This window comes from Podarcis muralis, chromosome 9, assembly GCF_964188315.1.
Source record: "Podarcis muralis chromosome 9, rPodMur119.hap1.1, whole genome shotgun sequence".
Classification (NCBI taxonomy): domain Eukaryota; kingdom Metazoa; phylum Chordata; class Lepidosauria; order Squamata; family Lacertidae; genus Podarcis; species Podarcis muralis.
The window spans coordinates 77,286,154-77,300,184 of record NC_135663.1 but is presented as its reverse complement, the minus strand read 5'-3'; the positions used below and the strand labels follow the sequence as shown (position 1 = coordinate 77,300,184).

General features: G+C 48.3%; 1 protein-coding gene across 6 annotated transcripts in view; it reads left to right on the top strand.

Moving 5' to 3' along the window:
- Positions 1-14,031, top strand: part of CSK (C-terminal Src kinase) — a 73,076-nt gene that overhangs the window by 57,434 nt on the left and 1,611 nt on the right. For 5 of the 6 annotated variants that reach the window (XM_028743442.2, XM_028743443.2, XM_028743441.2 and 2 more), the window contains exons 6-12: positions 2,802-2,895; positions 3,126-3,191; positions 5,068-5,167; positions 6,313-6,403; positions 7,806-7,879; positions 9,820-10,015; positions 10,589-10,678. In XM_028743442.2, the coding sequence (XP_028599275.1) occupies positions 2,802-2,895; positions 3,126-3,191; positions 5,068-5,167; positions 6,313-6,403; positions 7,806-7,879; positions 9,820-10,015; positions 10,589-10,678 (711 nt within the window). The remainder of the gene's footprint in view (positions 1-2,801; positions 2,896-3,125; positions 3,192-5,067; positions 5,168-6,312; positions 6,404-7,805; positions 7,880-9,819; positions 10,016-10,588; positions 10,679-14,031) is intronic. The other variant, XM_028743440.2, reaches the window with a different exon arrangement.

Genomic DNA, 14,031 nt, shown 5'->3' with positions numbered 1-14,031 from the left:
AATCATTAAAAAATAATAGAATTAAAACACTCTATCATATGATGTATTAAAACATTCAGATAACTATAATAACAACATCACCGCACCAGCCTTTTCCAGAAAAACAGTCAGTTCCCAACAACCTGTCGGAACAAGGGATCCTTCAGCTGCTTTCAGAAGCGCAGCAAGAAGGGAGCCAGTTTGGCTTCTCTAGTGTCAACACAAGGGGGCTTGTGAAGAAGGCGCAGCAGAGACTGTACTTTTTGAGAATTCTAAGGAAAAACCATCTTCCGCAGAAACTGCTGCTTGCCTTCTATCACTGTGCCATTGAGAGCGTGCTCACTTATGGCTTATGTGTGTGGTACGGAAGCTGTACTACCCAGGACAGGATGGGGTTGTGCAGAGTTGTTAAGGCAGCAGAGAGCATTGTCGGCTGCCCACTCTCCACCTTAGAGCAGATTTATGCCACAAGGTGCCATAGGAAGGCACTGGACATAGTAAATGATCCATCGCATCCTGGTCACTGTCTCTTCGAGCTCCTGCGATCGGGACGGAGATACAGGACGATGAAGACAAGAACGAGCCGTCTTAAGAACAGCTTCTTCTCCAGAGCGATCTCGGCCCTGAATGGGAAGCCTGGACTTTGAAAGTCATCTAATCTTCCTTGCTGTACTATACTGTATTGTTTTAATTAGTGTTTTTATGGAGCAGTCAAGTAATTTTGTTGTCCCCGAGAGGGGGTAATGACAATAAAGATATTATTATTATTATTATTATTATTATTATTATTATTATTATTATTATTACTAGTAGGGAGTTCCAAAGAGAGAGATTCTACCCCAAACTCCTTCCCACCTTTGCCCAGCTTCCATGTTTTTGCCTTTGGGCTTCTCCTCTCTCTTATCTCCCCCCCCCCCCCCCCCGCTTTTCCTATCCCAAAAAACCTTGTGACGCCTCTCTGGAAGACTGACCTGTCCAGGGCCGCATTTGCTTCAGAGACTTCCAGCGCAAGAAATCTGGCCACAAGATTGCTTGCTGATTTTCTTGCATGCAGCTTGCAGAACTGTCCCTTTGGGACTGTGGTGGCTGCTGGAAAGTGGGGGGGGGGGCAAACAATGGTAAGCTGCCAGTTCTAGTTTTACCACCCTCCTCTGCCTCCTGGGTGAGTTCTGCAAAAGCAGCACCGAAGCAAAGGGGGGGGGGAGGGCAGCCAACAGGCAGGGACCGCTGACTTCAGGTGAGAAGGCAAGTGGGGGCAGCAGAGGTAATAATAATAATAATAATAATAATAATAATAATAATAATAATAATTTATTATTTATACCCCACCCATCTGGCTGGGTTTCCCCAGCCACTCTGGGCGGCTTCCAACAGAACACTAAAATACGATAACCTATTAAACATTAAAAGCTTCCCTAAAGAGGGCTGCCTTCAGAGGTCTTCTAAAAGTTTGGTAGTTATTTTTCTCTTTGACATTTGGTGGGAGGGCGTTCCACAGGGTGGGTGCCACTACCGAGAAGGTTCCCTGTAACTTGGCTTCTCGCAGTGAGGGAACCGCCAGAAGGCCCTCTGCGCTGGACCTCAGTGTCCGGGCAGAACGATGGGGGTGGAGACGCTCCTTCAGGTTGGTGCTGCTGCTGCCCACTTGCTCTCAAGAGCCAGCCTCCGCTGCTCCGGCAGTCATTTTCTGGGCCAGGAGTCACTCAACTCCCATGTGGCAGCTCTGTAGTTGTGAGAGGAGGTTGCACGAAGGGGCTGCAGCCGGGTGGTGGAACATGTGCTTTTCTTTTTTCTTTTTTGAATATGCATTTTATTTATTTGTTAACATTCTTATATTACATCGGTAAGCGTTGTCATATTACATTACTTCCATTATTTCCAACATGTATACATAAATTATATACAAATCTTGTATATCTAGAAAGATAATGAAACAAACAAACAAACAAAAAAAGATCAAAGAGAAAAAACAAAAACAATTCCCCCCCCCCCAAATCATATACATACCAACACTCTAGACTTCCTGTCTTTCCTGTTGTATATTCCTTTTTTACAAATGAATGTACTCTTATTATTGTATATTTCTTTAGGTAAGGGTAAGCGTAAAGGTAAAGGGACCCCTGACCATTAGGTCCAGTTGCGGACAACTCTGGAGTTGCGGTGCTCATCTCGCTTTATTGGCTGAGGGAGCCAGTGTACAGCTTCCGGGTCATGTGGCCAGCATGACTAAGCCGCTTCTGGCGAACCAGAGCAGCACACGGAAACACCATTTACCTTCCCGCCGGAGCAGTACCTATTTATTTGCTTGCACTTTTGACGTGCTTTCGAACTGCTAGGTTGGCAGGAGCAGGGACTGAACAACGGGAGCTCACCCCGTCGCAGGGATTCGAACCGCCGACCTTCTGATCGGCAAGTCCTAGGCTCAGTGGTTTAACCCACAGTGCCACCCACATCCCTGTATATTTCTTTACATATTAATACATTCCTATACCAATATGTGCTCTTAGTCTTATTTTGGAGCATGTGCTTTTCAGAGAGTCAGAGCAGCACTTTCCTGGGTTTCAGCAGTTCCGTTCACCGCGGCGAGTCCAACCGCCGCCTCCTGGCCAGCATGTCAAGGGGGCCAGTCCTCCTTTGCAGAGGTGCTCAGGGCTGGTGCTCAGTGAGGGCCTGGTGGATGCCCCGTGAAAAGGCGTTCAGGGTGCCTTAGAACAGCAGCACCCAAGCCAGCCTGCTCCTCTGGGTGGAGAAGCGGCATCCGGGTGCTGGACTCTGGTTTGATCTGACGTTCTCTTCCCCCTGTCCCCCCCTCCACTTGGCAGCACTACACCTCGGATCCTGACGGGCTCTGTACTCGCCTCATCAAGCCAAAGGTCATGGAGGGCACAGTGGCTGCTCAGGACGAGTTCTCACGTGGTGAGCATGGCGCCAGGACTGGGCAGACCCTTTGGTTGGGCTGGGCTCCCCTGGGAGTTGGCACACGGCTTATTTGTTTTTATTATTGGTTGTTAGCTGCCCTGAGCCTGGTCTTGGCTGGGGAGGGCGGGGTATAAATTATTATTATTATTATTATTATTATTATTATTATTATTATTATTATTATTATTTGACTTCCTCTCCCTTTCTGTATCTCTGCCCTCTTCCAGGTGGGTGGTCCCTCAACATGAAGGACTTGAAACTGCTGCAGATCATTGGGAAAGGGGAGTTTGGAGGTGAGTTGGGCAGTGATGGCAAGTGATGGCGCAGGGAGATCTTTCTTCTCCTGCAGCTGGGGAAGTCAGGCCCCACCCCCCACCCCCCACCCCCCATGGCTCTGTTAAGGGTCATGGTCAAAGTTAATGGATATCCCATGAAGCTGAATGCTCAAGGATTTGGGACAGGTAAAATAAAGGACTTCTTTATGCAGCACATAGTTAAACTACCAAACTCCCTTTTGCAGGAAACAGTGATGGCCAACAACCTACAGGTGGCTTTAAAAGATTAGGCAGATTTCATGGGGGAGAGGGCTATTGATAGCTGCTAGCCATGATGGCTGTGCTTTGCCTCTACGGCCAGAGGCAGCAATGCTCCTGGATACCAGTTGCTGGAAGCCACGGGAGAGAAGAGGGCTTGTGTTCGAATCCCGCATGCTGGTCTCCTGCAGGCATCTGGTTGGCCACTGTGAGAAGATGATGCTGGACTAGATGGGCCATTGGCCTGATCCAGCCGGCTGTTCTCCTGAGCCAGGCTCGGAAGCTCATGAGGGCCCACTTCAGGCGCAAAAGGTCCCCTGTTCAGTCCACACTAGCATCTCCAGGTGGGCAAGTCCCCTTCCTGAAACCTCAGAGCTGCTTCTAGTCAGGGTAAATACTCTTGCTAGAAGCTCGGCCTGGCCCTCACCGGTTCTGGAAGGCTCCTATAGAAGAGTCCTGTACACACAGAGACTTTGCGCTTGCCCATTAGGGGAAATAGGACGCCCCAAACATATATAATTTAGATGTCCTTTTTATGTTGAGATCCGTAGAGCCACCATTGATCCTTTGCTGAAGAGGCTCGTCGAACTTTCAGACAAGTCTAAACTTAATTCTTTCCTCTTAGGCAAAGATCACAAGACGACCTGGCTGGTAGCCAGATTCTGCGCCCAGATTTCTAGGCACAGATCATCCTCTAGAATAAAATACCTCACTAGGGAAATGCTGAAGTCGCCCTTTGGGGCGCCTCAGGGTCATTTTTTTTAATGGTAGCCCACATCTCAGTTGTACGGGTGTACAGTGGTACCTCGGGTTACATACGCTTCAGGTTACAGACTCCAGGAGGCGTCTGCAGCAGGAGTCCCCATTAGTTAAAGTGGTGCTTCAGGTTAAGAACAGTTTCAGGTTAAGAACGGACCTCTGGAACGAATTAAGTACTTAACCCGAGGTACCACTGTATGTATATATCTCAGTTTTAACTCATGAGCTATTGCTGCATTCTGCTCCGATTGTATCTTTATGAACGCTGTTTTTATTGTGTTATGTTACGTGAGCTGGTCTTTGACCGTAATAAATTATCTATCTAGCTAGTCAGGGTAAAACCACCTTGAGCCAAGGTGATTTGACTCTGTGTAAGGCACCCTTCCTATGTTCCTCCCTTAAGGGAAAGGGACCGGGCTGTGGACTGGTGTTCTCTCCCCGGAAATAATCTATGTGAGAGCCAATGGCCCTCTCCATCCTGTGGCTTCCAGCAACTGCTATTCAGAAGCATTTAGTACTTCTGAGTGTGGAGAGCACAGCATAGCCATCCTGGCCAGGAACCACTGACAGCCTTCTCCTTCACCACAAATTTGTCCAATTCCCTTTTAAAGTCGTCTAGGTTAGTGGCCATCCCTACCTCATGTGGGAGGGAGTTCCACTGTTTAACTCTGTGCTGCGTGAAGAAGCCCTTTTATCTGCCCAAACCTCAGCTTTGGGTAGAAGAGAGGGCGGCTTAATGGCCTGAGCTGTGAGCCTCCCCGAGGGCGCCTGGCTGCTGTTCCCTGGAAGCAGGGTTCTGGGTTCAAGGGGCCTTGACGTGCGCTTGTGTCTCCCAGCCCTGCGCCCTCCCCCTTCAGATTGCCCTTCTTCTTTCCAGATGTGATGCTGGGCGACTACCATGGGAACAAGGTGGCCGTGAAGTGCATCAAGAACGACGCCACCGCCCAGGCCTTCCTGGCCGAGGCCTCAGTGATGACGTGAGTGCTGGTGGGGGGGGGCGGGCTAGTCCAACAACATCTGCAGGGCGCCAGCTTGACATGGAGGTTTGCCCAAGGAAGTGAGGCAAGAGCCCGTCAGTAGGTCCGCTTGGGATTTCTCCCAGAGTAAGCACCCGGGTTGTTTAAGAGTTGGGAGAAGGGTGCTGGGCGCCATGACGGGCTGGGCCTCAGGGCTCCAGTCTGACTTCCGCATACCTTAGACCCTGAATCGGGGCCACAGCTCAGCACCTGCTGTGCCTGCAGAAGATCTATACCCTGCCCATCTGGCTAGGTATAAATAATAAACAAAACACTAAAATACAATAACCTATTAAACATTAAAAGCTTCCCTAAACAGGGCTGCCTTCAGATGTCTTCTAAAAGTTTGGTAGTTGTTGTTCTCTTTGACATCTGGTGGGAGGGCGTTCCACAGAGCGTGTGCCACCACCGAGAAGGCCCTCTGCCTGGTTCCCTGTAACTTGGCTTCTCGCAGTGAGGGAACCTGCCAGAAAGCCCTCGGCACTGGACCTCAGTGAATTGTGCTTGGAAACGTGGTGTCCTTCCTGACATTCTTCTGAGAGATAAGTGTAGGGAGGGCTCCTTGGGGTATCCAAGGCCCCCAACACTTGGGAACAGGATCCGCAAAGGCGTGGGGGCCACAACCTCCCTTGGGCCCTTGGATGTCAGCAGTGTCCCTGCTGTGTCACCAGTCATTTATTTATTTAGTTATTTATATGTCGCCCTTCATCTGAGGATCTCGGGGCGTTTCACAAGATAAAAATATGTGATAAAAGCACAAAATAAATAGAACAAAACGAAACAATAAACCCCCTCCCACAAACACATTTAAAAGGCTGTTGGAATAACAATCGGCCAAAGGCCTGGTTGAAGAGGAACATTTTCACCTGGCGCCTTAAGGTGTGTAATGGAGGTGCCAGCCAAACCGCCCTGGGGAGAGCGTTCCTCAGACGGTGGTGACTGGGCCAAGGCCACCTAGTAAGCTTCCTGTCTGAGAGGGGTGGGGTGGGGATTTGAACCCTGGTCTGAAGGGCTCTTAGACTGACACTCGTACTGCCTCTGATACCAGCCAGTGGCCTGTGGATGACACCTTCTCTTCCCTCCCTCCCTGGCCAATCTCATTGCAGGCAGCTCCGGCACAGCAACCTGGTTCAGATGCTGGGGGTGATTGTGGAGGAGAAGGGCGGCCTCTACCTCGTCACAGAGTACATGGCAAAGGTAAGGGGCTGGTGCTGCCCTGGGGGCTTCCTGGTGCTGCTGGCCAGGGGTGCTCAAAAGCCTGAGCCACCCTACCAGGCAGTTTTCAGCAGCTGGGCAGGACCCACCGCCAGGCCCTGGCCTGATCAAAGGGGGTGGGGGCACGACTGCTGTATAAAAACATGGTGAACTGAATTTTTATTTTTTAAAATAATTTTTAATTAGTTTTTCAACATATCATTTTCAACAGTAATTAAACGTATCTTTACCATTTTTTTGACTTCCATCAATCACATCTGAAATTTTCCAATCTATTCACTAAATATACATTTCTAACTTCCACATTTAATTCATAACTAATATATCTATTCTTTCTCTACTTTGCAATGCTTCATACATTTCCCCTTACAAAACTTCTTGTAGTCCTACTAGCGTAATTTGTTGATTACAGTTGCTCTTCAAATAGTTCGTATATTTCTTCCAATCTTCTGTAAATCTCTGGTCCCGCAGGTTTCGAGTCCTTCCTGTCATTTTGTCTAATTCTGCATAGTCCATTAATTTTGTCTGCCATTCTCCTTTCATCGGAATTTCTTCTTGTTTCCATTTCTGGGCTATCAATACTCTTGCCGCAATTGTTGCATATAAAAACAATTTAACATCTTGCCTATTAATATCTTTGCCGATAATACCGAGTGTGTAACAACTTTTAAAGGCTTTAGAGATTGCCCAACTCCTTATCCAAAGACCACCCAAAAGTATCGTACCAGGTCACAGAAAGAGGCTGTCTGCAACAGAAAGTTGAGAATGTGACTTGTTTCCTGTCTGTCAATATACCTGATTGTGTTTGCCAGTCTGGGCCATTCTTTTATACCATCAAGGCCGACCCCATTCATACTCAGAAGGTGATCTTTGTAACAGATACTTGCCATAACAGTTTTGCAGTGGGGTAGCCCATTCATTCCAAGAGGTTTGTCTGCTTACAGGATTGGAAAGGATTTGCAAGTGAAAAGAACTATTGGGAAGGGTTTCCCAAGATGCTTCCTTCTTCTGCAAAGAAAATATCTGGGGCTATTAAGAAGGCCAAGATGGTTTTGGGAAGGTTCTGTGTACTCAGATAAAGTGTCTTTTTTCAGGGAATGTTTCCTAATTTTGAAGGGTGAAGGATTGGGGTTTTTTTTGGGGGGGGGGTCTCCTATGTATGCACCTTAAAATTTGTGTAACAAAAGAGGCCTTGGTGACTAAGGAGAGAGAGAGAGAGAGAGAGAGAGAGAGCCCGAGCGCTGGCTGCTGAGGCTAGAATGTGCCTTGCATGCCTCTGCTTAGCTGACCAGACTTGTAATGGGCTGAGAGTTGCACTCCATACTTGACCCCCGACCCTGTTTGTGACATTAACCCTTCTCTTCCCACTTCTCTTTGTCTGCAGGGAAGTTTAGTCGATTACCTTCGCTCCCGAGGGAGGTCTGTGCTAGGGGGAGAATGTCTGCTGAAGTTCTCCTTGTAAGTATGGTGTGGGCGAGACAAGGCCACCCACCCACCCGGCAGGATCTGTGCCTGCACAAAACAACAATCAGAACTTGTTTGTGTGTAGACAGATGGATCAATAGACAGAGACAGAGATGTTTGCAACAGCCACCAGCCATTGCAATTTGGGTGCCAAGTACAAACATATGCAAACATCACTAAGCAGATGTAATTGCCAAAAGCTAAATGTAAAGTCACACAGTTTAAAAATCAAGAGAGGATCGTTGTGGGTCAACCGTTTTATGCTATTGGCAGTTGTTAGAACTGTTGCTGTCTTTTCAGTCACCAGTTTGTCTTGATCCGCAAGGAGAAAAGTCACATTCTGGCTGAGATGTTGGCGGTGGATTGGTTATATAAATGTCTGCACAGAGGGCAGATCGGCAGTGCATAAAACCATGTGTCAGCATTACCGTCTTCCCATGGACATGCATGATTTTGGAATGAGACCCCCCTTAAAACTCAGCTGGAGGAGGCATGTTCAACCACACCCTCAAGAAAACTCTTCTGTGACCTTGGCAGCCGGGTCATTACCTAGCCCCACCCCAACGGGACAACTTTGATGGGTGGATGGGGCAGCCCGCCTGTCAGTCACATGGAGCCCTCATAACATCACATGGTTGGCTGGTGGGTTGACATGTCCACCCACCAGTGCCCCTTGCGCAACACTTCCCTAAGCACCTGACAGCTGAGTGCTTCTTGGGCACCGTGTACAATGTCAGATGTGAGTGTGGTTTGGTCGAAACAGCCTTGCCAGCCTAATAAGAACCCTGGCCAGGCCAGTTTTAGCTTGTGGGCTGGTTGTTCCTCATCCCTGTTGTACATTTTTGGCATCTGGCCAGCCAGAAAAAAAATGTCACTATACTTTTCAGATAATGTTTTGCCTTTTTTGCAGCTCCGCATTCTCTTACTGCATTCTGTGGCCCACCTTGAATACCTGCTGAGGCTTAAATCCATGCATTTTAATCAATTGCCCACAACATTATACAATGCCAGACACTCTGGTTTTAAAATTACAGGGAAGAGCCACATGCATTCCATGTATTCCATGCAGAGAGCCACCAGGTTCAGTCCCAATCTCAGCTGGGAGAAACTCCTGCCTGGAACTCTGCAGAGCTGTTGCTGGTATAATAAATAACAAGATGAAAGGTGAAAAAATCTTTTTTAATAATTCCAGTGGCACCTTAAATTCAACCAAATATAAGCTTTCAAGGTATGAGCTTTCTTGTGTAATACACATTTCATCAGATACTCTGACGCAGAGGTCGCTTCAACCTTATAACTGTTGTTAGAAATAAACAACTGTTGTTGTTTTGGTATAAGGCATCTTTCTATCTTCCCAGCTAATCATTTGGAGGACGCATCTATAAGGACAAGAGAATCTGCTGGGGGGGGGGGGGGATAGCGTGTGTTCATGGGAGCTTAAAACAGAGGAACATGGATAAGGAGGTGCTGGGAAGGATTTGAATGTCGGGTGATTGATGGGCCTTTCATCACAGTGTCAAAACTACGGCCTGTAATGATAACGTTTCAATCATTCAGTCTTGAAATGCCTGCACTACTTTTCATGTAAAAAATAAAATAAATAGGATTATGCAACGGTTTAACAGATGCAAGCACTAATTAACACAAATAATCAGTGCAGAATACAACAGCAGCAGAACCAGGTAAAGGGTATTTTGGTCCTACATACAACGAAAGAGAATGTGGTCAGGGCATTCCAAATCCTGGGGGCCACCACAGAAACAGGCCCTGCTTTGCAATCCAACCTGTGCTGCAAGTTGCAATTCAGAGCAGAGCCTCACTCGCAGGTCTTGTCTGCCAAGAGGCTCGTGCAGGGAGACAGCTCTGCGCTGGCACCATCTCCTGGAGCAACAGCTCCCTTTCCTGAGTCTTGCCTGCCTGTTCTCCCCACACAGAGACGTCTGTGAAGCCATGGCGTACCTGGAGGCAAACAACTTCGTCCATCGGGACTTGGCAGCGCGGAACGTGCTGGTCTCGGAAGACAACATTGCCAAAGTCAGTGACTTCGGGCTGACGAAAGAAGCCTCGTCAACCCAGGACACGGGCAAGCTGCCAGTGAAATGGACGGCGCCGGAAGCACTTAGAGAAAAGGTCAGCACAACACGGGGGTGACCGGGGGGGGGCCCGAGCCATCACAGACACAGGCATGACCGTCCGTCCAGCGTGAGGAACCTCAGCCTGGGGGGCAAGTGACGCCCTCCTGCCCCCTCTCTTCAGCCCTTGGGACTGACTCTCGGGTGGCGGGGGCGCCCCTTCCCAGGCCCCACCCCCTGCTGGCCGGCATGAGCTTGATTTGCAAAATGGACTTGATCAGTCATGAGCTACGATAGTTCATATTATTGCAGAGGAGGCTGGGTGTAGTTTGGGGTGCATTTGGTGGCTTTGGGAAAGGGCTAAAATCCAGTTCCCTAAAAAGAGGGTGGTGAGCAGAGGTGGTTTTAGGACACGGCATGACTGGTTCGGTTGCGCTGGCTGCTGTGCAGTTGGGGGGCACCCAAACAGTGCTGTGGAGCAGAGCGCAAGAGGCAGAGGGTGCTGCTGCTGAAATTTGGGAGCCCAAATCCACCGCTGTGGCGAGAGGCTGTGCGATGATCTCCAGGCTTGGGGAGTATCTCGCCACCCCCAGGAACCGTTTCCCTCAACGATCGACTTCCTTTCTCTTAGCAGAAATTTTCCACCAAGTCTGACGTCTGGAGCTTTGGGATCCTCCTCTGGGAAATCTACTCCTTTGGGCGAGTGCCTTATCCGAGAATTGTAAGTGACGGAAGCTCAGCTTGGCCGACTTTTGATGTTTCAACAGGGACCCTGCCCCTACCTTCCCCTTTTTTGCAGCCAACTCGTGGAGCAACTACGTTTTTGCTCTGCCTTCTTTTTTCAGAGCAGTTGGGTTGCCTTAGGGCAGTGAGAGCCAGTGTGGTGTAGTGGTTAAGAGCGGTAGTCTCGTAATCTGGGGAACCAGGTTCGCGTCTCCGCTCCTCCACATGCAGCTGCTGGGTGACCTTGGGCCAGTCACACTTCTCTGAAGTCTCTCAGCCCCACTCACCTCACAGAGTGTTTGTTGTGGGGGAGGAAGGGAAAGGAGATTGTTGGCCGCTTTGAGACTCCTTAGGGTAGTGATAAAGCGGGATATCAAATCCAAACTCTTCTTCTTGGCCCTCCAGGTGTTTTGGGACTACAGTTCCCATCATCCCTGACCACTGGTCCTGTTAACTAGGGATGATGGGAGTTGTAGTCCCAAAACAGCTGGAGGGCCAAGTTTGGCCATCACTGCTTATGGGGAAGTGGTGGGAACAGCAGCTGCCCGGCAAGCTGTCCTGGCTGAGGTGCCTGCTTCAGGAAGGGCTGTGACTCCATGGCAGAGCACCTGCTTTGCATGCAGAAGGTTCCAGGTGCAATCCACAGTGGGGCTGGGAGAGAGACCCCTGCCTAAGACCCTTGAGAGCCACTGTGAGTCACCAGCCTAGGTGGCCTTACAAGAGGAGTGGATGAATTCATGTAGGAGAGGACTGTCGATGGCTCCTGGCCACGATGGCTTTGCTCTGCCCTCCAAAGCTGAAGGCAACAGTCCTTCTGAACGCCAGTTGCCGGAAGCCACAGGATGGCTGTGTTGTGGACATGTTTCACTTGCAGGCTTTCCATTGAGGAATCTGGTTGGCCTCTTGAGAAGACGGTGCTGGGCTAGATGGCCATTGGCCAGATCCAGCAGCTCTTCTGGATGTCCTTACGAGTCAGGGTGGACAATACTGAGCTAGGTGGACCAGGTGTCTGGTCCAGTTATAAGGCTGTTTCTTATGGGGAGGGGCCACCACAGCCCAGGAACATCCCAGGCTCAATTCCTGACCTCTCTAGATAGGGCTGGAAAAGACCCTGACCTGAAGCCCTTGCAGAAGCTGCTGCTACTCGGGATGGACAGTGCTGGAGCCAGTAGGCTGACTTGGTATAAGGCAGCCTTCTTGTGCTCCTGATCAGAAGGGTCTGAAGAGAGCATGTCTGAAATGAGTCTCAAGGATTTTTCACTGCTGGGATGGAGCCCAGCCAAAATGCTCCCCTCATTTCATAAAATCATAGAACCACAGAACTGTAGAGGCGGAAGGGACCCTGAGGGTCATCTAGTCCAACCCCCTGAAATGCAGGAATCTCAAAGTGTCCATGAGAGATGGCCATCCAGCCTCTTGCTTAAAAACCTCCAAGGAAGGAGAGTCAGTTCCGCTGTCAAACAGCTTTTACTGTCAGGAAGTTTTCCCTGATGTCTAGTCAGAATCTCCTTTCTTGTAACTTGAAGCGATTAGTTTGGGTCCAAGCTCCCTCCATAAGATAGATATATCTTTAGATAGATATATCTTTATTGTCATTGTCCCATGCAGGACAATGAAATTGCAAAACTACATAAAACTACATAAAACTACCACAAAACTACATAAAACTACATATAAACTACATAAAACTACCACAAAACTACGTAAATAATTTTTTACGTTATCACCTGGTTGGGCATCACTTTCCTTTTGGGTGAAGACAGAGGCAAAGTAGATGTTGAGGAGTTCCGCCTTCTCTCTATCCCCCAATAACATTTCTCCATCTTCTCCATGTAGAGGACCTACTATTTACTTGTCTCTTCCCCTCCCCGCTTTGAGCATAGCCAAAGAGGACCTTTAAAAATTGTTTTTAACCTCTCTTGCAAGCCTGAGTTCATTCTGAGCTTTGGCCTGTCTGACCTCCCTGCAACTGTTGGATACTTGTGTATAGTCTTCCTCCATGATTTCCCATATCTTATACATGCCCTTCTTACAGGGGCATAGCGTGGGGGGGGGACAGAGGGGCCGTGGCCCAGGGTGCAGCCCCCATGCCGGCACCCCTCTCCTGGCACCAGAGGAACCAACGCTCACAGAGAGGAGCACTGGCATGGGCCGCTCTGGAGGTGCTGGCATGGGGGTGCCTGCTTTTCACAGGAGCCAAGTGCCACAGCCTGCCCCTGCTTGGCTCCTGTGCGGTGGAGCTGCTCCAACAGTGTCAGCAGAGAGTGCTGGGGTGCCAAGGCAGGCTCCTTTACCCTTTGCACCCTGTGCGCACACACCCCTCCAGCTCACCTGCCGGGTCCCCGATGCCCATGCATCCCTCCGGCACATGTGAGCGTTCGCTCACACAAGCCTTCTTACATCTCAGCTCATCTGAAAGCTCCTTATGCAACCACAGTGGTTCCTTTACATGTCCCCCACTTTTCTTTCTTGTTGGAATTGCCAACTTTTGTGTCTTAAATAGTTCACCTTTAAGAAACTCCCATCCATCTGGGACTCCCTTCTCTTTCAGCATTTCTGACCATGAGATTTCACCTGGCAGTTTCTTTCTTTCTTTTTTTAAAAGATATTTATTAAAGTTTTCAGATTAATACAATAAAAAAGAATCAAAAAGAAAAAAGAAAAAGAGTTTAAAAACACATAGAGTTCACAATACTTATTTTTTCAATCACATATTTCCCTGACCTCCTCATACCTCCCCTTCTTGTATTCCAATTCAAATTATTAGTTCAGCAAATCCTTATCCAATTTTACCTTATCCAAACTTATACATCAATACTTAACATATTATTTTTTTACTTTTTCTCTTTGATCCATTTCCTCAATTTGTTTTTGCTAACCTTATTTTCATTTAATTTAGTTCATTTAAAAAAAACAAAAAAACCCCACCAATTTTACCTTATCCAAACTTAAACATCAATACTTATACATCAATACTCATTCTTAAAACATTTTTTTCTAAAGTCGACCCAAATTCCCTTCCACGAATTTCCCAATTTTCATACAAATAACAAAACAAAAATAAAAACAGAACAAATTATAATTATGTACCCTTTGGATTCCCAGGCTCCCCCCCCCCCCCCGGCAGTTTCTTAAGCTTTTTGAAATTGGCAATAAAATCCAGAGCGCATGTCTGACTACACTCAGGTTTCCCTGCCTCTGCATCATGACACCCAAGAGGGTACGATTAAAATATTTAGCGAAGTGAATTTTTGGGGCCCCTTCCCATTTCACTGGCTCCTCCTTTCCACACTGCTGTTTTCCCCTTGGGGTCCTCCCCCCAACCCCTCCCTAGCATTTTAAGCTTGCCAG